Consider the following 22,735-nt stretch of genomic DNA (forward strand, 5'->3'; position numbering starts at 1 on the left):
TGTGGATCAGTGTGAGCAAAGCCAGGCTGAGATGTGTGTGGATCAGTGTGAGCAAAGCCAGGCTGAGATGTGTGTGGATCAGTGTGAGCAAAGCCAGGCTGAGATGTGTGTGGATCAGTGTGAGCAAAGCCAGGCTGAGATGTGTGTGGATCAGTGTGAGCAAAGCCAGGCTGAGATGTGTGTGGATCAGTGTGAGCAAAGCCAGGCTGAGATGTGTGTGGATCAGTGTGAGCAAAGCCAGGCTGAGATGTGTGTGGATCAGTGTGAGCAAAGCCAGGCTGAGATGTGTGTGGATCAGTGTGAGCAAAGCCAGGTGAGATGTGTGTGGACTGGACCACAGTGGTCTCCTCAAAATGGGACCAAGGGACTGTTTGTTAATTCAGGTTGAATAAAGTAAAGGGGCTCTCAGGTATTTCAAAATGTCACACACACACACACACACACACACACACACACACACACACACACCCCACTGGTGCACTTTAGTCACACTAAAACATAGATGCTATGGATGCTCTTGGAGTCTCACAAGTCTCCCCAGAAGTAGCCATTGTCCTGGACTTCACACTGATGGTTTCCTCTTCACACATGAGCGTGTCCTCTTGGAAAAAGGAATGATGTGGTGGGGGTGTGTCGGTCGGTCAGGGCAAAAGGACGAGAGAGGACAGAGGCAGGACACTCAGAAAGCGCTGCCACAGGCTGTCAGACAGCACATGGTTTGCCGTTTCTATAAATGTCTTTTAGTCCTTATCTTAACCACAGGACCTGCCCTGTTAGACATAAAGTCGGGGTTTCTTAAATTCTGGAGGAAGCAGATGCCGAGTCAGGAGGTGCTCCCCACAGGTCGTTCTTTCCTCTTGGGGTGCTGATTGGTGTCTGTCCTGTCTCTGTGGGTGGGATGACATGATTTATCCACAGCAGTGTAGACCAGTGCTCTCTGGAACCACAAGCGAGGTTCTAGCACTTTCCTTAATTAATTCCTCATGTGTCTTCCCCCCCCTTTACAAAGGACTCGTTTATTTATTTGCCCTCACAGTTGAGGACAAAGTGAATGGCTGCCTCTCCTTCCCGCTTTCAAAACGTAATGAAAGCCCTGCTCAGTCTTTGTCTTTGAAGACAGGCTCAGGACGGTCCCATTCTTTTCAAATAAGACAAATAGTCTATTGAAAACTTCATAATTTTTAACTCATTTTTCTAAGTGTGTAGCAGCTCTTCTGGAGGCTCAGCGGCCAACTGCCTGTAGCCTTCCAGGAAAAAAAAATAGCCAAAGCGATGGTGCACTAGGGCAGTTCTTCTTTTACATGTAGAAGTAAAACCAAAACAAACCCCAGTTCATCGCCATCACAGTGAGACAGCATCTCACACAATGGACAAACAGCAAACACAAAAGCAGACAGAGAAATGATTGTGTCCAGGTAAGGATGTGGGTGAATTTTCACACTTACACATAGCTGTAAGAAATATAAAAACAGTGGCTATGGAAGGTGTTATTTCCTACCATACTAACGATGAAATCAAAATATGATATAATTATACATTAAAGATAATATAGAATATTTAAAAATTAATAACCCAGCCATTGATCTCTCTGGGATTAATATTCTCCTTTGCAAAAGAATCAAAAAGAAACTCTCGAAGATCCTTGCACACACACGGTCACTGCGGTATTATTCACTTGCACTAAAAGAAGGAAACAACTCAAGTTCCCACCAGTAAGCCTCGGGGTTTACAAATGTGTGATCCACGTGGTATACTGGGTGGAGTATAACACAGCCTAGAAAAGGAAGTTCTCACACACTCTGCAGTATGCTGGACCTGAGGATGCTACACTGTATGAGTTTGAGTCAGTCACAAAATTCCAACTCTGATTCACAAGACACCTAGAGAAGTACAGTTTTGAGGCACAAAGTATAATGGTGGTTGCCATGGCGACGAGGATGGATGATACCCAAGCAGGGAACTATTCAGTGGTAGAAGGTTTCTGTTTGGCTTGTGAAAAGTGTTCTGAAAATTGGTTGTGCAACAATGTGCATGTGCACACACACCAAACTGATTTCGGTAGCAAAATCAAAGAACCATCAATGCCCCAATAGGGAGGCTCCGCAAGAACTATGTGCGTGTTACACAGGACCAAGCCAGAACCACCAGAGGCACGGCTTCTCTGCTGACAAGGTCTGCCCTCCACTTCTGAGCCATGCTTTTCTGTGCTTCCTAATCGCCGGGTGGCACAGCTGGAGGGGGAGGCCTGGCCCGTCTTCTGCTTCTGAGTTTGTCTCCCAGAACCCGGACAGGTTGACTTTCAGAAGATCTTAGTGGAAATTTGATGTTGGATCAACTGATGGGAGAGAGTGTGGCTCGGCTGTAGCTGTGTTGATCTGGACCAGAGACTGGTCCTGGTTTTATCTACCAACCCCTGACTTCGCTAAACCTCTCTTTTTTTTTCTCTGTGCAAAAACTCAGGGTAGTGGGAGCTACGGCATCAGAGGATTATTTGGAAAAAAATCAATGCTAATGCTTAGCATGTCACCCGGCTAGAAATCTGCAGAAAGGAGGAGGTCAGGACAGGTAGGCAGGCCTAGGCCTGACTAAGAAGGCTCACCACTCTGTCATTCTACAGAGAATGCAGTACTTAGTAACCACCCTGCAAGTATTGCTAAGTGAACTCATTGTGGGACTAGGCAGGAAACTTGAGTTCTATTTAAAAAAATGAGTATAACCAGTAATCCCTTCATTTATTTTAAAGCCAGCACCTCAGCTTCGAAGAGGAAGGGCATGACGAAGCCCTATGTCTCTTTCGGGGAATTGGGTTGGTTATTTCAGAACTGATGTGTACCTAGCCCAAGTTTACTGAACACCTCCTACAGTCTGACATTGTAGAATAAACAGCCCTGACCTCTGGGGTGTGTGAGAGGAACAGACCTGGAGACATTTGCCGGGCCGAGCCATAGTGCAGGCACGGGGGAAAGCGTGCAAAGCAACAGCATCAGACGAAGGTTTCACATGGAGCACCAAACTCGAGCTTGGGGCACCTGAGCTGCTCCTGAACAGCCATGGTTTCTCCAGGTAGAGACGATAAGGCTCAGCCAGGCTTGTGACGGGAGCAGTTAGTGGATCCAGCACACGCCTTAAGCAAAAGCTGCTTCTAGGTGCACGGGGTGAGGTTTTAGGAAATGGCAGAATCTCTGAGATCCACTGGGGAGGCCTCAGCTGACTTCCCTGGGGGTTCATGCTACAGGAGAAAGGGTGACTGTCACTCGGGGTTTTAACACAAGGGTGACCTGATACAACTGTTCAACGGCAACTGTAGCATTGGGATGGAGAATGGGACGGAGAAACTTGCTGCAGAAACAAGGATGGGCTAGAGGTGTCAGCTCTGTGAGGGTGTGATAGGTGTCAGGGAAGATGAAGTCAGACACGAGCCCTACATTTTCATGTCCTGGAGATGCATGAATAGGTATTGAGTAGGAGCGAACAGCCAGGCGCATTCATCCTAAAACCATTCGTGCGTGGCCTCTCATGTTAGCCAAGACCCTGAAAGTCAGTATACCTTTCCATTCTTTTAAACATGAAGTGAGAAAGCACTCAACAATGACTCCCCCACCTCCCGTCCCTCAGCCTTTAGTACATTAGCTCCCAGCTGGACCTCAAGAACTAACTTAGTTGTGATTCCATGGTCTGATCCTTCAAGACCACACTTTGGGAGCCCCCCACCCCAAATCCTCCCTATGGTCAAATTAAGCAGCATAGGTAGGCTCATTTGATCAGTGCCCCGGAGCAAAGAATGGGGGTACAGCAGTGGAGTTGGGGAGACTGCAGGATGAACTTTGTGTCTGCCTTAGGGTACCTAGGGAGATCTTGGCTATAGGTTACAAATGAGGGCCCAGGGCTAGGCACTTAAAGACAGCAAGAGGTTAGAGGTAAGGTGAAACCACTAAATCTTGGAACGCTTCATCTGTGTGCTCTTGAATACACTCAGGAGACACAGTTCCAAAAGCACAAACCCAGGAATGGCGACTTACCACAAACACGTGGAACACTCACATTCCGACTACATATATTAGGTCCGAGCATCGTGGTGCCTATCTTTAGTACTGACACTCAGAAGGGAGGGGTGGGCAGACCTCTCTGAGTTCGAGGCCAACTTGGTCTAAGTAGGGAGTCCCATGACAGCCAGGGCTACACCCTGAGACTCTGTCTTAAATAAATGAATGGATGAATGAATGAATGAATGAATGAATGAATGAATGAAAACTTGAGCCCAGTTACATTTCCATAGTTACTTCAGCAAGTTCTGAATGAGTAAATCACTCTATCAGTAAACTGAACATTCTGTGACTCAATCTTTATATATATATATATATATTCAAAGAGAGTCACGTTCTCAGGAACTCTGACTTTATTTACCTATTTTACAACTTTATCATGCTCTTTCCACTTATTTCTTTTCTTTTTGATTCAGGGCTGTGTGTGTCTTGGACTGGCTCTAAGTCACTGTGCAGTTAGTTGAGGCTGGCCTTAAACTGCTGAATCTCTGATCTCTACTGGCTCTAAGTCACTGTGCAGTTAGTTGAGGCTGGCCTTAAACTGCTGAATCTCTGATCTCTACTGGCTCTAAGTCACTGTGCAGTTAGTTGAGGCTGGCCTTAAACTGCTGAATCTCTGATCTCTACTTTCCAAGTTATGAGATTACAGGAGCAAGCCACCGCTCCCTGGGTTCAGAGTTTATAAAGTACAAAATCACGCCCTTGACCTCTGTCCTTCCCCAGGCCTATCCCAGGCTTCCCATCTTCCTCTCCTGGTTCCCTTTAAAACAAACTCTTTGAAATTGTTCTTTAATACCATAGCAGAATGCACTTAATACCAGAGACACAATATTAAAACGAGTTCAGTGTGTAGACCAGATGATTGTTAGCAGCAACAGCAACTAGCAAATGCCAGTCCTTTACAGGACTGATCCAGGCGAGGCTCTGGAAAGCATCTGGAAGAAGACTGGCAAGTCAAAAGGTCGGATCCTTACCCAGCTCCACATCCTGGTCGTCGGTGAGCACAAGGATAATATTGGGCCTGATGTTTTTACGTTCCTGCTGCGCCCTTCCTCTGAACCTCTGGGAGCGCACCGTGGAACACAAGCTTCCCAGTTCTGTGCCCAGCGCAGCCAGCAGCAGAGCCCAGCAGGGATACTTCATCGTACTTTGTCCGAAGTCGCAAATTCGTCAAAACACCTTGGTCGGCTGAGTTCTGGGAGTTGGGGCCATAGGGAATGGGGGGGGGGGGTGTCAAGAGAAAAAGGGAAAAGCGGAGTGAGAATGAAATCTATACACAAACACAGTTGTAGCAAAAGGCCTGTGAAGAAGCCAGGTGACAGGCAGGTGGCCAGACAGGGCTGTGTGAGTCACAGGTAGCACACCCTCGCCACCATGGAGACTTTTAAGTACCTGATTGCTTTGCAAAATCACTTTGTCCCTTATTCTCCATCCAGCCTCCCGTTTCCACAAATTGCCAAAGTATGATTTGCAGCACCGAAGCCCAAACGTAAAAGCTTTCTGACGAGAGTTAATACCTTGAATTAGGTGTCCTGGGTGAATAATCAATTTCCAGACTCAGAGGTTTTCAGAACATCTGCAGACGGAGTCCTAGAGAGGAAAGGAAAAAATACAAAGGCAGCATCAGTTAAGGGGCTCAACACAGGCTTCTGATCTAAAGTGAAGTCTTGAAACGTGGATATTCTTTCCTTCTCTTCTGCAAAAGTCAGCGTGGATAACACACAGAACTCCTGATCAGTGACTCAGATGGCATCTCCACTTCCTCAGTGGCTGCACAAACAGCGGCCAGGACATCTTTAAAAATCTCCAGTGAGACTAATGGATGAGAGGAGCCCGCCACTGGGAAGGCACACCTGCACCGAGTGTCTGCTGCGGTCATGCTAAGCTAGGGGAGCCATGATTGACAGCATCTCTTACTATCTACCAAGAAGAATAAAATGCAAAGGTGTGTCCTGCCATCTGCATCACTAACCAGGACAGTCATCTCTGCTGACAAAGACTTCTTAACAAGTAAGAGGCTGGACCACCTTTTCCAAGCCCCGGAGACGCTACTAACAGCTTCTATCAATTGCCAGGGGAAAAGCGCTTCTTGACAGCAAGCTTGACCCTGTTTGGTCCTTGGCTCTCCCATTGGCACCTTGGATGACAGAGTCCCCTCTTGCCATCAGTTGCCAGACAGACTGTTGTCAGGACAGCCCAGGCGCTGGCTTTGCTGCTTTGGATCTAACTGGGCCGCAGAATGCCTGATTGGTTCTGAGGCGAGTGGCCGCTCTTCCACAGCAGAAATAAATACATGAAATCCAGAGGAAAGAACAGCAGAAACCCTTTCTAAGCTGCACGAGAGGAGAATTCTGAAAGGGTTGGGGAAACGTCCTTCCACTTGGGAACACTCATCTGCAGAAAGCTCCTCTCTCAGGCTTCTGAAAGACACCCAGGGGCTCTTCTATTTCTCCCTCCTCTGTTTTCCCACAAAAGCTTTTCATGAAACTAATTAGATAGTGGTCCACTTCATCAGCCACTCCACCCCACACCTGAGGGTCTGTATTTTGATGCGCAACAATAAACGGGCACGGGATGAATGGGCAGGAGCGCTCAGGTGCAAGCATCACAGAGCAGGAGAAGGCGTCTTCTGCACGCTCTAAAGTCTAGAGATGGACAAGAGGCAGCCAAAGAAGAAAGAATGTGCCCATCCCATCATCCACTGCGGCTTGCTTACTGCAAGCATATGCACACTTGTGCCCTATTATTTAAAAAAAAAAAAAAACACACTATTTTGTACACAGTTTCAATGTCTCTCACTCTGCAGCCTATAATTACTCTCTCCCTCTCTCTCTCTCTCTCCCCCCCCTCCCTCCCTCTCTCTGTGTGTGTGTGTCTCAACACTCAACCAAAAAAAAAAAAAAAAAAAAAAAGAGTTTTGAATAAAAACCTGATGTCTCCAATGAGTCCCTCCTAGGTAGCTAATTGTCTGCAGGGCAGCCGACAGCGAGGTGTTCTCCATGGCTCCTGTGCTCTGTCTGGAGGTGGAGGAGAAGCAGAATCCCTCGCTTCCCTCCCCTGACTCAGGGTTATCCCGGCAAGTGCGTGCTAAGGATCCCCAACCTGCAATTACTTTGCACTGGCTGCCAGATGTGGCTGCACTTGCTTTAAATCACGAGAAACCCATCTGAGCACGAAGAGAGGGACTGCAACTGAAACTAGACGGAAGGAGCAATTTTTTCCCCATGAACTTACTGTGTGGGGTCAGGCTTAGCTGTTCAATATAGACCTTCAAGTCTGCGGGTTGGTCCTAGTCCGTGACTTTTCTTACCTCCCAGAGGCTGCAAGGGTGTGTAAAGAGAATGAGCTGGACTTCTGCTTTCTTGCCTTGGCTACAGTGTAACCCACACTCCACTAACAGGGGTGATGTAGGAACAACCTGTTGCTTTGGCTACAGTGTAACCCACTCCACTAACAGGGGTGATGTAGGGACAGCCTGTTGCTTTGGCTACAGTGTAACCCACACTCCACTAACAGGGGTGATGTAGGAACAGCCCGGAAGTGAGCTCACAAGGGGCGGAAGACTTTGACCATTAAGATGCTGATAACCCTCCAGGACCCCAGTGATATGGCTTTAGCTATTCTTTTCCTTATCCTGTTTGCCTTACCTCTTCCTGCAGACAATTAGCACCTTGAAAAAACTGCGTTGGAAACAATGTTTGTAATAAGAACAGGGAGGGTAAAGGAATGGAGCTGCTACCTATCCCATAAGCTTCCTTGATTCAGATGAAAGCTACTCAGACACAGCTCAGTGGGCACTTGATCTGAGGTTGATTTCTGGAACCCACATGGTGGAACGAGGGAAGTGACTTGAACAAGCTATCTACTGACCTACACGGTCACTGTGGCCCGTGCACACCCCACACTCCACATAGGTAAATACAAGAAAGTATTGTCTTCAATCGGTATTTAAGTCCAGTCCTAGTTTTTACATCCATGCGGAGTACATGGTGTGACACGTGTGCATCGTGGGTCAGTTATGTCACTGGATCTTGGGATTTAGCCCGTGTGAAGAATGGAGTCTCAGCAACTGTCTTTGAGATTCGCCGTGGACAGTGGTAGTTGGTACAGCCAGTCCAGCTGCAGGGATGGAGCTGGCTGGGGAGGCAAGAGAAGGAGGAAAAGACAGGAAGGCAGGCACATGAACAGAAAGCTGGGGCGGGTGGTCTGGGCTCTCGGATGGAGAACTGCAGAAGCTCAGTATATGGGTTTATCATACGCGGATCAGTAAGGAGGCAAGGTTTATGGTACACAGCTGGTCACGTAGAGAGGCTTAGCTAAACTCAGTAGTAAACATCTCTGACAGAGACCTGTCTTCAGGCCATAAATATCTAGGGGTGAAGAAAGGATACTCTGGGGGACATTTTCTGCACACATCATCAACAGCCACACTCAGGCTCTGAGCAAAGCTGGCCATTTCTCTGAGCCGCCCTGTGGTGGCTTTGCCATTCTCCTCAGGGTCTAAGATTTTGGATTTTGGGGTCCTTGACATGGCTGCGCCCAGGACAACAGTATCCCTCAGGCCTTCCTCTGAGTCCTATAATTACTGTTGCTATTAGTGTATTCTTGAAACTGGATCTTGCTGTGCAGCCCAGGCTGGCCTTGGACTTTCTGGTGCAGGGTTTACAGGTATGCGTTGCCACTCCCTGCTCGCAATGTTCTCATTAGCAGAGAGTGGCCAGCTTGCAGTGAGGTGGAACTAGACGCTTACTCTTCCTGTGTAGCTGTACCTTTGCATTCTTCATCGGGGCCCGCCCTGCTCCCAGGATCCTATGAATTTAGGAAATCCATGCCTAAGCAGATAAACAGAACTTTGGAACACATCTACAGGTAACTAACTCGTCTTGGGTCTTATGTCACTGTCCAGAAACACAAAAGCACACCCAAAAAAGACAATGGGGGCTGGAGAAATAGCAAAGGATCATGATATTAAAATAAAAAGGAGGAGCTAGGGGCTGGAGAGATGGCTCAGTGCTTAAGAGCACTGACTGCTCTCCCAGAGGTCCTGAGTTCATATCCCAGTATCCACACACACACACAAAATAAATACAAAAATATTTTTTAAAAGGGGGAGGAAGCTGGAAAGACAGCTGAGCGGTTAAGAGCGCCAGGTACTTTTCCAGGACTTACTGTTCAGCACTTACGTGAGACAGTTCCCAATTGCCTTTTACTCCAGCCCCGGGGGATCCAGTGGCCTCTTCTAGACTTAGGAGGCATCTGTACAGGTTCATGTGCGTGAATGCCCCTTCACCCACACATAGCTTTAAAATAAATCTTTAAAGAATACCAAGTCTACTGTCCAGTTAGAGGCTCCTAGTGGAGCATTGGCCCGCACATGCGAAACCACACCCAGTATGAAGTAGTTTTTAGCAAGCAAAGCCAACACTACACACAGTTCTTTATTCAAAGACAACCTTTTAGAGCCTGTCATCCTCGCCCTGTTTCCCAGCTCTAGAGGAAATAAAGTGAGAAGGGAAAAACAAAGAATCCAGATTGGAAACAAAAAAACAAAAACAAAGGGAAAGACAATGCAGGCCGTGATAACAGAGGCAGGACTCTGTGCGTGATGAATTAGATGCTTTTCAGGGCATGACAAGGATCTGTCTTGAAGACGAGCCGTGTAAAGGGGGCTTTGCCTCTCTCTCTCGCACACTGACAAGTGTCTTTGAGGGATACTGCTGCTGTTCTGTCACATTAAGACCAGATACAAGCTGCCTTTTCCCCCGAACCATAAGATCGAAAGCCCCAAATGCGGGTGCCGTCATTTGGTGTTTGGACTTTACAGGGATTTGTTTAGGGCAACCAACCGAAACTATGCATGTGGCATTTTGTTTGAAGTCGTGTATAAAATAAAAGGGGTGTTTAAGCCAATGGAAGGGAGTTTGGTTCTGTGAGGTATGTGCAAAAGAACCTCAAACTGAACTCAATCCTATCTTCCTGGGAGGTTTAAGGGGCTCTGGCATCCCAAAACCCTTAGTGTGGACAATTAGAGCTGAGGACTTAAGGAGGCTGGGTAGAGCGTTTACCCTGGTCTTTAAAGGTTCAGTGGTAGAGCATCTGTCTCAAATGCACTAGGCCCCCAAGTTTGATTCCCAGATTAAAGCGGGATTACCATGAAATTAAATTAAAGAGGAATGGAGCCAAAATGCTTACAGAGCTTTGCTAATGCTCACAAAAGCAATTTTTTTCTGTGGTGTCTGAATTTCTGGGAGCACCCTGAGTATTTGTCTAGGTCTATGAGGTCAGAATCATGTTGATAAAAATTCTGAGACTTTTTTTGTTCTTTCTGCCTTGGTGATATTTTTCCCTAGGCTCTAAGAACAATGGCAGGAAAGCTAGCTGAATTTGCCTTGGTATGAGTGAGGGAGTGTCCGTATCCAGTTTAAACACAGCTTTGCTTGAAGCGGTAAAGGAATTAATTTTATTAACCTTTGAACTTGAGCACATACATTTTCCTATTACTACTCTGTGGCTAAGTCTGCACACACAGAAGTCCCTGTTCCTATACATCTACTGTTCCAGGGAAAAACACTTGGGTTTCTGAGCCCCAGGCTGGACTAGCTTTTCATTTGTCCATGGAGCAGAATTGTTTACTTAACACAATCATTGCTTTGTGGGTAATTTGCACACATTTTCTCAAATGTGGAATGGACCTATTATTTTAAGGACCCAAAGAGACATTATTTGTCACTGATGATGGAAACAGCTTGTAGCTCTCAAGTTCAGAAAAGGTGCCCAACTTACAAAAGTTCTACAGCTTCCTAAAATGTGAAGCTTACTTTCAACTGTATTGGTAATGATATTAATAGTTACTATGATAAAAAGAAAAGACAATACACTTTTGATGTTGATAAATAATATGTGGCAAAATTTCTAATACTTGCATAATTCAGTGCAGGCTACCACTGCAGTGTTCTGAGGGAGAAAGAGGCCCATGTGCCAATTTTCACTTTAGTCAAACTGTATACGGTTTTCCCAGCAATCTGTTGCATGTGTGAGATCAATCAACATACGTTTTTAGATTTTGCTCTTTGCCTATCCATGGAGTAAGAGATTAGAAAGGAACTGAGGAGAGATCATAACAAAAAAAATGTACTTTTGAAAGAGGTAGAGTACTTGAACAGAATGCTAAGGACACTAGGTTTGATCCAACACATACACACACACTCACATACACACAGACACACTCAAACTCACACACACACACACACACACACACTCTTACAAACACACACATACTCTCACATACACTACGGCATAACACACTTCGAAGTTTAATTTTATAATATCAAAAATTAAAATCATCAGAGAAACAGTTTTGACAGGACCTACGGATATAGCTTGGTAGAAGAATGCTTGCCTAGCTGCATAAAGAACTGGACCTAATGCCCAAGATACACAAGGACAGAAACAAGAACACAAGCAAAAATCAGAGAGTTAACTACGGGCATCGTAGAGAATGCAAAAATTCAGGATCAGCACTGTTTATCCAGCCATCTTGGATGAAGAATTTGGAAAGCAAAAACACCTAAATACTAATGGAAAGAACCAAAAATAACTTAAAATTTCTGAAGTAGGTGGTACAAAGTATCTTGAGGAGCTGACATCATGTAGCCAGAGGTGGCAGAGATCCTAGAATGTGCCTCACGTGGGAGGGGGCGCATCTAATCTTCCTCTTGCTCTTGGGACCCCCTTTGCTCCTACTGGGTTGTCTTGGCAGCCCTGACACAAAGGAAGGTGTTTAACTTTGCTATGCTGTGTTTGTTGACATCCTGGAGAGCCCTGCTCATCTCTGGACAGAGTCATCTGAGGGAGAGGGGAGGCAATGGGGAACTGGGAGGTCTGTCAGGAAAAGGAACTGTGGCTGGGATGTAAGGTATGTGAGAAGAATAACAAAAGAACAAAAAGGAGTTAAGAGAGAGAAAGAGAGAGAGGGAGGAGGGTGGAGAGATGGCTCAGAAGTTAAGAGCACTGACTGCTCTTCCAGAGGTCCTGAGTTCAAATCCCAGCAGCCACATGGTAGCTCTCAACCTTCTGTAATGAGATCTGATGTCCTCTTCTGCTGTGTCTGAGAACAGCTACAGTGTACAAATGATTTTGATAAGAAAATAGAAATAGAGGCTTGGGTATCTTAGCTAGGTTCAAAAATATATAGTTTATCTATTAATATATAGTTTATCTATTAAAGTTGTCTTTGTTTTATGCATATTTATGCAGCCAATTTGTTGATATAAAATATTTGAGCATGTGGGTGTGTGGGTGTGCACTCGCACGCTGGTGTGTGAGGGCTGGAAGCAGAAGTTCGAGTTCTTGAAGCTGGAGTGACAGGAGATTGTGAACTGCCCAGGATGGGTGCTAGAAAGGGCAGCACGCACCGCCAAGCCATCTCAGCAGCCTCTCTGCTGATCTGCCCGTGGATGTGTGCTACCTAAGCCGTGTTCTCTTATTGCTTCACAAACTGGAAAAAGCAGCAAGCAAGGAAAATACTGGAGAATTTTGCAGCAAGCTTTCACACTTTAATCTGGAAGGCACCCAGGACATTTTAAACATTTCACTGGCTTTATGCAGCTAGCGGTATGGTCACACCCAACTGCAGGGGTGCTGGTGAAGGAGCTTTTGCTGGGTGTCGCTGTCTGTTCCACACATGCGTAGGTTGTGTGTGTGCACTGACATTTGCATTCTGAAGATCTATGTATACATTTATTTAGACCCAGCCCATAGCATCTTAAGTAATGAAGGAATGCGTTCACACATAAGGTTCATGATACCAAGTAAAGAAAACTACTATTGATGGTTAACAATGGACTAATTTTGACACTAAAAACGTGCTTTTTAAGGACTTGTAGCTCAGCCGCAGAGGGCATGCATTAGGGTCCAGAGATAAAATCCCAGCCCCACAGACAAGCAATATAGGATTCTAAAGATTTGGCTTTCTTTTGAGACAAAGCCTCTTTACGCAGTAGAGATTGCCTTGAAGCACACTATGTAGCCCAGGCTAGCCTCGTTTCAGCCCTGAGAGGACATGTACCGTCACTCAGCTCAGATGTGAGGAATTATTTTATTAGACACTTTGCACTTTGGATCGATTCTAGAACGCACATAATCCTCAGTACAACACAGACCGCTATTTTATGTTTCTTATGACACACTTGTTGAAAGGAACACTTATTTTCAAAAGAACAAGATGGTGCATCTCTATTTCAAGAGCATTTCTCCATACACTTGTCCCACAGTCAAACTCCACAGGAGGAAGAAACATCTCACCTCACTATAAGAAATTAAGCCACAGCTGAGTGAACTCCTTTGACCTACTTTCTGTGACATCCAGGTCCTCGTAGGTATAGCTGCTCTAAGGGGCTAAAAAGTAGCAAAGTGGAAATAAAAGCTCACTTAGGTCACACTGGGTGGTCACCAAGACAGAGATCCTAAAGATTGGCTAACATTTCAAAAGAGGCAGAAAGAATCTAGGCTGCCCTCCCAACCCCCAACTCCCCACCCCTGCTGGCTTCAGAAGACTCTAGCTCCTAGCCCAGGGCAGATCATGGAAATTAGTTTTAATTTCTCTTACTTATTAATTATTTAAAAAACTCTTACTATTTATAGGATATCTATAAACATAATTTATAGGAAAATCTAAAAAACAATCCAGTGACCATATTAAAGTCAACAGTTTTGCTCCCAGACATTTTTAAAGCATGCTTAAAACTCAGGCTAGTTGTATACAGCTAGTTCGAAAAGTCTACTTAACAAGTTATATCAGGGAATACCATTTTCAGATCTTTTAGCCCATCGGTTCAATAGATCTCTCCAAGTCCTGTCACTGCAAGACGCTCATGCCTGCCCTTCTGTGGCTGCGTAGTTACCTCCAAATGACTCACAAGCATCATGAGCATGAGCCTGGCCTGAGGTCACGGGACACGTCACAGTGGACACAATGAGGGGTGGACGGCCACTAGGAACATCAAGTCCTTCATCTTCGCCACAAAGCACAGAACGGATGCAAATCATCTGCCTATTCTTATCGACAGCTGCCTGACTTACAGCCTTTTCCTCCAATCCAATTCATCGAGCTACCTCAAAGCACCATCTCAACACACAAACAGAAATAGATGAGGCCCGAGGAGCTCCACCAGGGCAGGGGTTTACAGCCATCAGCTCTCTGACATTTATAGGTACACAGGATGTTGCTTGTCTCTAGGACCTGTAGAAACTTGAAATTTACCCCATGAATGTCTTGGTTTACTGCCTGAACAGAAGACGGGGGACATTTTAGGAAGTGGAAACATTATTATTCATACAGTCCCCTAACGGTGATACTTGTTCGTAAGACAAACATTCCTGGGCTTCTGGCTCAGACCATGATCTCTGCTCATGTCTATTGTCCCCCGAGGATTTGCTAATACAAAGACTCCTCCCGTACTGGAGTCTTTAACGTTCATCCAGATTCCTCAGCTTCCCACACCCAGTGGTGTTCCAGGCCTAGAATTTAGTTTCTCACTAAGGACGATACTTTGTTTTCCAACTTCCGCTTTTCAGCACACACAAGAGCAATTCTTGTCACACACACACATACCCACACACACACACACACACACACACACACACACACACACACACAGCTTATGTGCCCCAAAAATAAAACCAGACATTCATGAAAGCTGGTCATCAGGGGCTATTGCAGACAATGCGTATTTCAAAGCAGTTCCAAGCACTCTCCTCTCACTACGACTCGGTATGAAAGGGGGGTGTTATTAGAACCGGATGTGATACTGATATCAGAGACTGTCATACATTGCGCTTGGAATGATTGAGTGTCCATGCTTTAAAAGCACACAGCAACTAACTACCAATGATATCTTGGCTGCACACAGAAGGTAAATGATCCTTGACTGTTAATTGAGGAGAACAACATGAAACCAAGCTCCCGCAAGTTCAGATCAGGTCTCCACATAAAATTTGTAACGTAAAAGTGAGAAGAAAGTGAAAGAGCTCACTAAGGGGAAAATGAGCAAAACTTGGAAACCTAATAGCTATGAATTGTGAGGAGCTTGAGCCACTGAGAAGAGAGTCTTTGTAAAGTTCGAATCACAAGCACACCGTTCTGCTGGGCCACCACCGAAACACAAGAAGCAGATGTGCCAAAAAGCATCTGACAAGCTCATAGTCATAGTAGCCAAAGGAGAGTCTTAGCCACCTAGCCTGGCTACGGAGTTTTCCAGGGCCCAAGTGTTTACCAGTGTTTACAGTTCTGACGGAGTGCAGGATGTTTGTGTGTTTCCTGTGGCCCTTCTGTTTCTTGACTGTATTTAGTCACAATTATGAACAAAAGCACCCAGGGCCATCCATCTTTGATAGGTTTCTGGGTGGAAGGCCAGGCTACTGTAAATCAAAAATGTCCAAAACCATGGAAGAAAACTGCTGCCTTTATTTTTCTGTGGATCCAAATCAGAAATCCCCCAGAATTCGCATAGTAGTGTAGCTAATTGACTCATTTTCTCACCGAGGGGAGCCAAGGGGGAAAACTGAAGATCCAGACTACACTCATAATCCAAGGACTGGCTTTAATTTTTCACTTCCTGGCAACTAAGCTACTGACTTTTCTCCCACTCCTAGGCTGTGGGGAAGGAAGCTTTCTTTCCTGGAAGAAATAACCCCGCCATGCTTGGCTCGTAGTTTCAGAGCAATGGGCGCTACACTTGGAGCTGTTTGAGAGGCCGACTATTTCACCGTAAAACAAGGGCCGCGAGGTCAAGTGTGTAACTCGGGAAGCTCGCTCGGGAAGTTTGGATAATCACTTTAGTTCGACTGGTTGTACAGTGGACCTAGAACCTTCCAAAGCGATGCTGGCACTGTTCATCTGTGGCATAGCCAACACAGCTGCGGGGGTGGGGGTGGGGGTGGGGGTGGGGGTAGGGGGTGAGGGTGAGGGTAGGGGGTTGACGAGAGCGAACCTACTCTTTCTCATGAGGCCGGGTTTCTCAGACTGAAACACTAGCTAAGGCAGGTTGGGGATCACAGGGTTTCATGCAAGTAACCTGACCGATGTTCTCATAGCTAACAGGGCTGTTTTGGAAGACTCTTTTTGAGAGGGCAAGCGTTTTGGCACGTTTCATCTTCACAGCAAATATATATCTCTGTATATATGTATTTAGATGCTATTGAGAGAGAGAGAGAGAGAGAGAGAGAGAGAGAGAGAGAGAGAGAGAGAGAGAGAGAGGAGAGAGAGTTCAACATGTCTGACACCTCTTCTTCATGTCCCCTCTCGGCATGTGAAGAAGTTTTCTAAGTACTTGACGTAGGTGGACTGACGGAATCTGACGGTGGCCCAGAATGATGTAGAAATTGGTCACATTTATTAGGTGACTGCTGTATACCCCAGTGCCTTTGGGTTGAGTATTATTAGAGCTTAGAGACAGAATAGGTGACTTGTTTCCCAATGGCATTTTCTCCCCCCCCCCCCTTTATTTAGATAGCAGCTCACAATGCAGATCCTGCTAACCTGGAGCTCACTAAGGTGCCCAGGTTGGCTGTATGGTTGCAGCCACCTTCCTGCCTCAGCCTTGAGAATGCTGGATCATCGGAACGAGCCACTCAACACACAGCTCCTGCTCAGTTTTCTAATCCTGTACCGTCGCCTCGTCGACCGCTCCTTGGCTCTTCCCCTCACCCAGAACCTCCACTGGGAGAGGCTAGCGAATGAATACAGTGGGCTTAGAAAACACACTCTGAAGCCAGTTAAATAAACCAACTCACGGTGGTCTGCAAAGCACCGTTCGTAACCACGGAGCACGCTGAGCTGATTTCTCCTCACGCTATTGAAGTCTAGCACAAAGATGGAGACATACAGAGGGAGGTCCAAGGTCGATGGCTTAAGCCTACAAGCTGCATTGTCTATCCCAGCTCCTGTGGCAGCAGTGCCTTCTACAGCTTGTTAGATGCAGGACCCATTAGTCTCAGTGCAGAAGACATCATTTGAAGCCTGGATTTTCTCACGGAGGAGCTTCTAGTACCAGGTGGGCAGAGGCAAGGACGGTGCCCAGCCACAAAGGGAACGGCTGCCTTCTGTCTTCTGCTCACGGAACCCCCAGCTAACACACATTTGTATCTCCTTCATTCCTCACCCCCACGGCCCCCACCCTGGCCTTTGACGTCTCAAAGATTGATTTATTTTATGTGAGTACACTGTAGCTGTCTTCAGACACACCAGAGGAGGGCGCCGATTCCCATTACAGTTGGTTGTGAGCCACCATGTGGTTGCTGGGAATTGAACTCAGGACCTCTGGAAGAGCAGTCAGTGTTCTTAACCACTGAGCCATCTCTCCAGCCCTGGCCTTTGACTTCTAAGTGCCTTTCCCCTTGACTCCCTTGACTCTCCTGAGCCCATCTCCCCAGCACTGTGATTCCGCTCCATCCTTTATTCACAAGGATTTTTCACTAATGCATGGTGAGAAAGGGCATGCCTTTCACAGTCAGGACTTGAGCCACCGCCCACATGTATAATAGACATTAGTAACCTTTCCTCCTGTAAGGAGAGGGCTCTGGTCCAAAACTACATAGAGGAGACTGGATGACCCCAGTCAGGAACCAGCTTTCACCTCCGAGCCCAGAGGTGATGTCATCCATAAGTGACAAGGACCCGTGTATCTGTTGCATGGCAATGACCACGGATTAATTCCTAGCATCCAGTTTATTTACCTCTCACCTTTCCGTGGGAGTGGCCGCATATAGTTTAAATAAAAGGTAGACCCTTTCTGCTCCCTTCCCTTTCCTTTTCTTCTTTCTCTCTTTCCCCGAGTTGTTTCTGTCGTTCCCCCAATAAACCTTTTCCATGTGGAACTGCGTTGGCCTGGTGTGGTCTGTCCTGACACGAGGCCTGATCCTATCACAACACTCTGTAAATGGTTCTTTGTGTTTTTTCTTGAAGTACATTTTTTTCCTTTCAAGATCCTGTGTATCTAAATATGGAAAGTTAATGGGAAGAGACTTTTGAGTTTGAGTCTCAGACGTTAGGGCATTTTCAGCGTCTGCACTGAGCTTTCCAATATCTCTGACGGCAGAAAACGGGGACATCCGCATGGCGGCCACAAACCCACCTTTCACCTTGTAAACGGAAAGGGGACTCTTCTGAGCTCCATAAAATACAGCAGGGTTGCCGGGAGAGGGTCTGGACCTACATGGCTAAACGTGAACATTCAAGACCACGAGTCACAGCTCCGTGAACCAGAGGGTAGCCTGATTTGTATTTAGCACTGTGGAGTCTGCAGACAACCTGCCATGACTAATTAACCCTTGGTACCAAGGCAGAAGGTGAAATAATTTGTGCACAGTCATGAAGTCTCTCAGGCTCGGCGTTAGTGTCAGGGCGCATCCCTTTCCAGAGATGGGGAGAAGACAGAACCTGGCTTTTCCTTCTGAGGTTGCAATTCTAGTGAGGGATCCCTGAACCTGTCTAAAACGAGGCAGGTGACTGCCAGCTGCCCTCACTTCAGACCCTGATGACATCATCTGCAGTATCTCTAGTCCATGGACATCCCACCTACGGACATGCCCCGTGTCAACAACACTCAGCAGATCCTGGCTTCCTCATGCAGGGTGGAGGAGGCCAAGTCTAGCTGGGACATTGCACTTGGGAGCTTGCATCTGTGTCCCACCATCTCTAGTGATGTTCTCACTGGGGCTGTGTTCAGCAATGGCTCAGTTGTCTTGTCACATAGCGGGAAGAAGCTTCAAGTTCCCACGATTCCCTCTGGTAACTATTTAAAGGCTCCGATCCAACTCAGAGCAAACAAGAAGAAACCAACTTTACAAAGGAAACCGCCCCCATCCGCCTTCTTTTTACTCCCAAGCAGAATTTGTGCGACAGAGAATGACGTCCTACTTTGTTACGGAAACCATCGCATGTGGAGACTGCCTTGATCCGGGCTGTGTCACCTCTCACGGAGTGGCTCCAGAGGCAGCAGGCCACAGGTGGGGAGTGCCATTCCCACTTTGTACTTTGTGACAAAGGCATCATCGCTGATAGAAACTGCAGATGCTACTACGTGTATCTGCCGGGCTGTGCGTCCGGCACCTTTCCTTGCTCACCAGCACCCAAGTTGGTTGGGGAAGAGTTTTACGTCTTTGAGTGGGGATACTGTTCTGGTAGAAGAGGAGCAGGTATTAATGTATACTGTGATATAACTTGGTCATGCCGGCCTTGAAATGAGTTAATGACATACTTCCTGATCTGCACGGAACCCTGGAGATGAGATCACTATTCTGAGGACCTAAATCTCACTGGCATTGTTATTTGGAATACCTCAAGCTTGCCTTAAGGACACTGGGAATCAGATGCCGGGTGCAGACAGAAACTGACTGAGATTCTGTGGCATCTGTGCACACTGCTGCTTTCTGTGCTGTGCTGCCTATGGTCACTCCTTATTGTTGGTACCTTCGCTTCCCATCATGCCTCTGGAGAGATGCAGGTTGACACAGCCCAGGCGTTATGAGTCCGGTGCCTCGGACCAGGAAAGGACGTCTCAACCATAGCATATAGGAAGGTCAACAACACATTACCAGGACAGATGTTTGGACGTGCATCCTTCATGGGGTTTAGAGAATCCATCCTGGGTTTCTCGGGTTTGCCTACCTTTTGCTAGACAGCGAATAGTGAAGCCAGGAAAGACTCTTGGACTTTGCTCCCAAAAGGTACCCCTACATTCCTGCTTTGCCATTTCCCACATTTAGCAGAAGCCCCCATCCCACCCCAGACACTAGACTAAGCTGTCCCGATACCGGCTACTTCTCGCTCACTCCCATTTCTTCTAATTTCCACAAAAGTTGTCATTGAGCAGTCTTTGGCTGAGCTCCTGTGAGAGGCACTTCTTTAGGCCCTGTGGTGATGGGGGATGACCAGAAAGTTGCTCCCTTGAGTGGGTACTGATGGAGGGTGCTGGATGTGACAGTTCCAAAGTGTGCAGGTAGCTGCTCTCATCCTGAAGGATGGGCAGACTCACACTTTTAGCACAGCATGGTGCCCTGGAACATGCCCATCACTTTTTAAAATAGTACACTGGACACCTCAGTGGAGCTGGACATCTGTCTTACCCTCCCCTGTGCTGCCCATTTATCCAACTTCTGGCGGGTTAATGTATGTTGATAATAACAGAGCCAGACTTGTCAAATGTTTAAGTGATTCCTTATACCTGAGATTCTAGTAGGGATACATTTATATTACATTATAAGGTACACTTACATTCTGGTAAAGATACTTTTGTTTATCTTTCATGTTCACGACGTATCACAGGTCCTGGCCTAGATAACCAGCTGTGTGCTTTCAACTCAATATAGGAAATAATCTGCCTCCTCTTGTCCCCTGTTGGAAACCAGAGAAAGCTGAAGCTGAAATTCACACTAGAGTCTCATGACTCAGAGAGAGAGAGGCTGGTGGCAATTTCTCTTAACAAATTAGATGCTTTTCATCTTAGTATGCTCTTTTGTAAAGAGACACCAGTGTAAGCCTTTAAACATAGATGTTGAAAATGCACAGACAAATTTAATACACAAAGAAGCAAATAGGAGAGATATCCTTTGGTCGAGTTTTCAACGTTTTCATTGGCTCTGTTCACTATAGCACAGTGAAATGCTGGTTTCGGGCTTCCTTACTCGCCTGCATGAACAATCCAGGGAAAACATACAGACACAGAGACTGCCCTTGATACACCAGCCTGCTGAACCACAGCGGAAGTGTTGCTTCTCATGAAACCTTTAACTGAATCCTAAACAACAACTTTCAGGGGAAACACATCTATAAAATAAATAAGATATGCTGACAGAAGGGAGCTTCAAGAGCATGCTGATTTCTAACATTTAAGGCGGTGTTTTAACAAAAGTGAGCAGGGAATCTGAGCAGCCTACTGAACAGTGTGCTTTTATAACACACATACACACACACACACACACACACACACAAATTTAAAGAGATAATGAAGGATTTGGGGCAAGCATTGCCGCATTGGGCAGAAATTGGAAAACATAAGTTTTCTAGGTTGGGAGCGTAAATGAGAGGGAGGGGAGAATCACCATTCCCCGGAAATTCATCTGAGCATAAATCGCTGTTTGCCCGACCAGGGAGCAAGGCCACAGAACAAAGAACAGTACAGGGTAGAGCAGCCATGAGGGACTTTTTGTGCTTAGTACAATGGTGATGCCCATTTTCCTCCGTATTCGGACCTCTTTCCATTTCTGTTCCCAGTTACTAAAGAAAACACATTTTAAAGATGGGCCTGAATAGCTGTGAGTCGCATGACAACTTGGTGGCCTAGCTTGTCATTCACGTCTTCTTCATTCGTAGCACAAACACAGTCTGATTGGTGGTGCTAGTACTCCTAGTTTTAGGCGATGCTTCTCAGCCTCCCTAGTAGTGATATGCATGCAAGCTTGCCAGTGAGGCGCAATGAAGAAAGGCTGCACTGGGGTTACTGGTTCCAGGGACAGTAGTAGCTATTTGGCGCGGGTCACGGCTTGAGCTTTGGCAGCCATCTTGGGTCCAAGTGCCGTCACAGGTGGACAGTGGCACTGTAGACAGAGGAAGGAGGCCTGGCTCCACAGGGACTACTGTTCCAAGCTGCACTTTCAGTTCCGTGCGTTAGATTCCTGCCTCCCTTTATGTCCATAGGCCCTGTTTTGATTTCTTTTATGTGCAGCCAAAATCTCACTGACATTTCTTAACTAAAAGTAATGTTTTTCTTTCTCTCACTCAAAAACCACTTTGGGTTTGAAATGTTAGGAAAACATTTGCTTGTTTTAAACCCAAACAGAGGCATTTGGTTTACGTTTGGAACGGGACAAACAACAACCCGTGTTTAGTGAGAGATTTGGAGAAATAAAGAACCGGAGCCCCAAGCGATGGCTCAGCAGTTAAGAGCAATGGCGGCTCTCCCAGAGGGTTCTGGGTTCAATTTTCAGAACCCACACGATAGCTCACAATCATGTAGCCCCAGTTCTAGGAGACCTAACACTCTTTTCTGGCCTCTGCGGGCACCAGGCATATATGTGGTGCACAGATACATATGCAGACAAAATGCTGAGATAAAAGAAAATGAATGTATAGAGAAATACAGGGATAATGTGTAATTACAACTTGGGGGCCAGTGGGGTGTGAACCTCTCTTTTCATGTAATAAGTTCTCAGCTACATTTAACTAACATTTAAGGTTCTTTAAGATTTCTCTATCAATCAAAAAATATTAGCCATTATTCCCAAGCGTCGGGAATGAAAACAAAGAAGAATGCTTTGTAACCTCAGGTTCAAGGGGACTTTTATTATAGTTTTCATGGCTCTTTAGCCTCTGTATAAAATGGGAAGAGTAACAGAACAGGCTCAGCAGAGTGCCAACAGTCCTCTTGAGTGTTCCTTCCATGGTCATGGTTTACAGCCGAAGAAATGAAAGCTCTGTCAACTCGAGGAGTCTGAAAACACCACTGAGGCTGTTATCTTGCTTAAATACAAAACCTTAATGCTGAACGGAAAGGGAGTAACGCCAACAACTCCTACTCATGAATCTTGATACATTTTCTTTTTTTCTAATTGTCTTGCCTTATAGTTTTGTTGGTTGGAAAAACTTATCAGTGCTTAGAAGGCTGAGGCAGGATTGTGAGTTCTAAGCCAGCAGT

The 22,735-nt window shown here is 46.2% G+C and overlaps 1 protein-coding gene across 3 annotated transcripts in view; it reads right to left on the reverse strand.

Annotated features, from left to right (window-relative positions):
- Positions 1 to 22,735, reverse strand: part of SULF1 (sulfatase 1) — a 142,951-nt gene that overhangs the window by 60,065 nt on the left and 60,151 nt on the right. For all 3 annotated transcript variants that reach the window (XM_080938578.1, XM_080938579.1, XM_080938580.1), the window contains exons 3-4: positions 5,561 to 5,633; positions 5,018 to 5,238 (exon numbers count right to left, since the gene is read on the reverse strand). In XM_080938578.1, the coding sequence (XP_080794704.1) occupies positions 5,018 to 5,186 (169 nt within the window). In that variant the 5' untranslated portion in view covers positions 5,187 to 5,238; positions 5,561 to 5,633. The remainder of the gene's footprint in view (positions 1 to 5,017; positions 5,239 to 5,560; positions 5,634 to 22,735) is intronic.

This window comes from Micromys minutus (genome assembly GCF_963924665.1).
Source record: "Micromys minutus genome assembly, chromosome: 26".
Classification (NCBI taxonomy): Eukaryota; Metazoa; Chordata; class Mammalia; order Rodentia; family Muridae; genus Micromys; species Micromys minutus.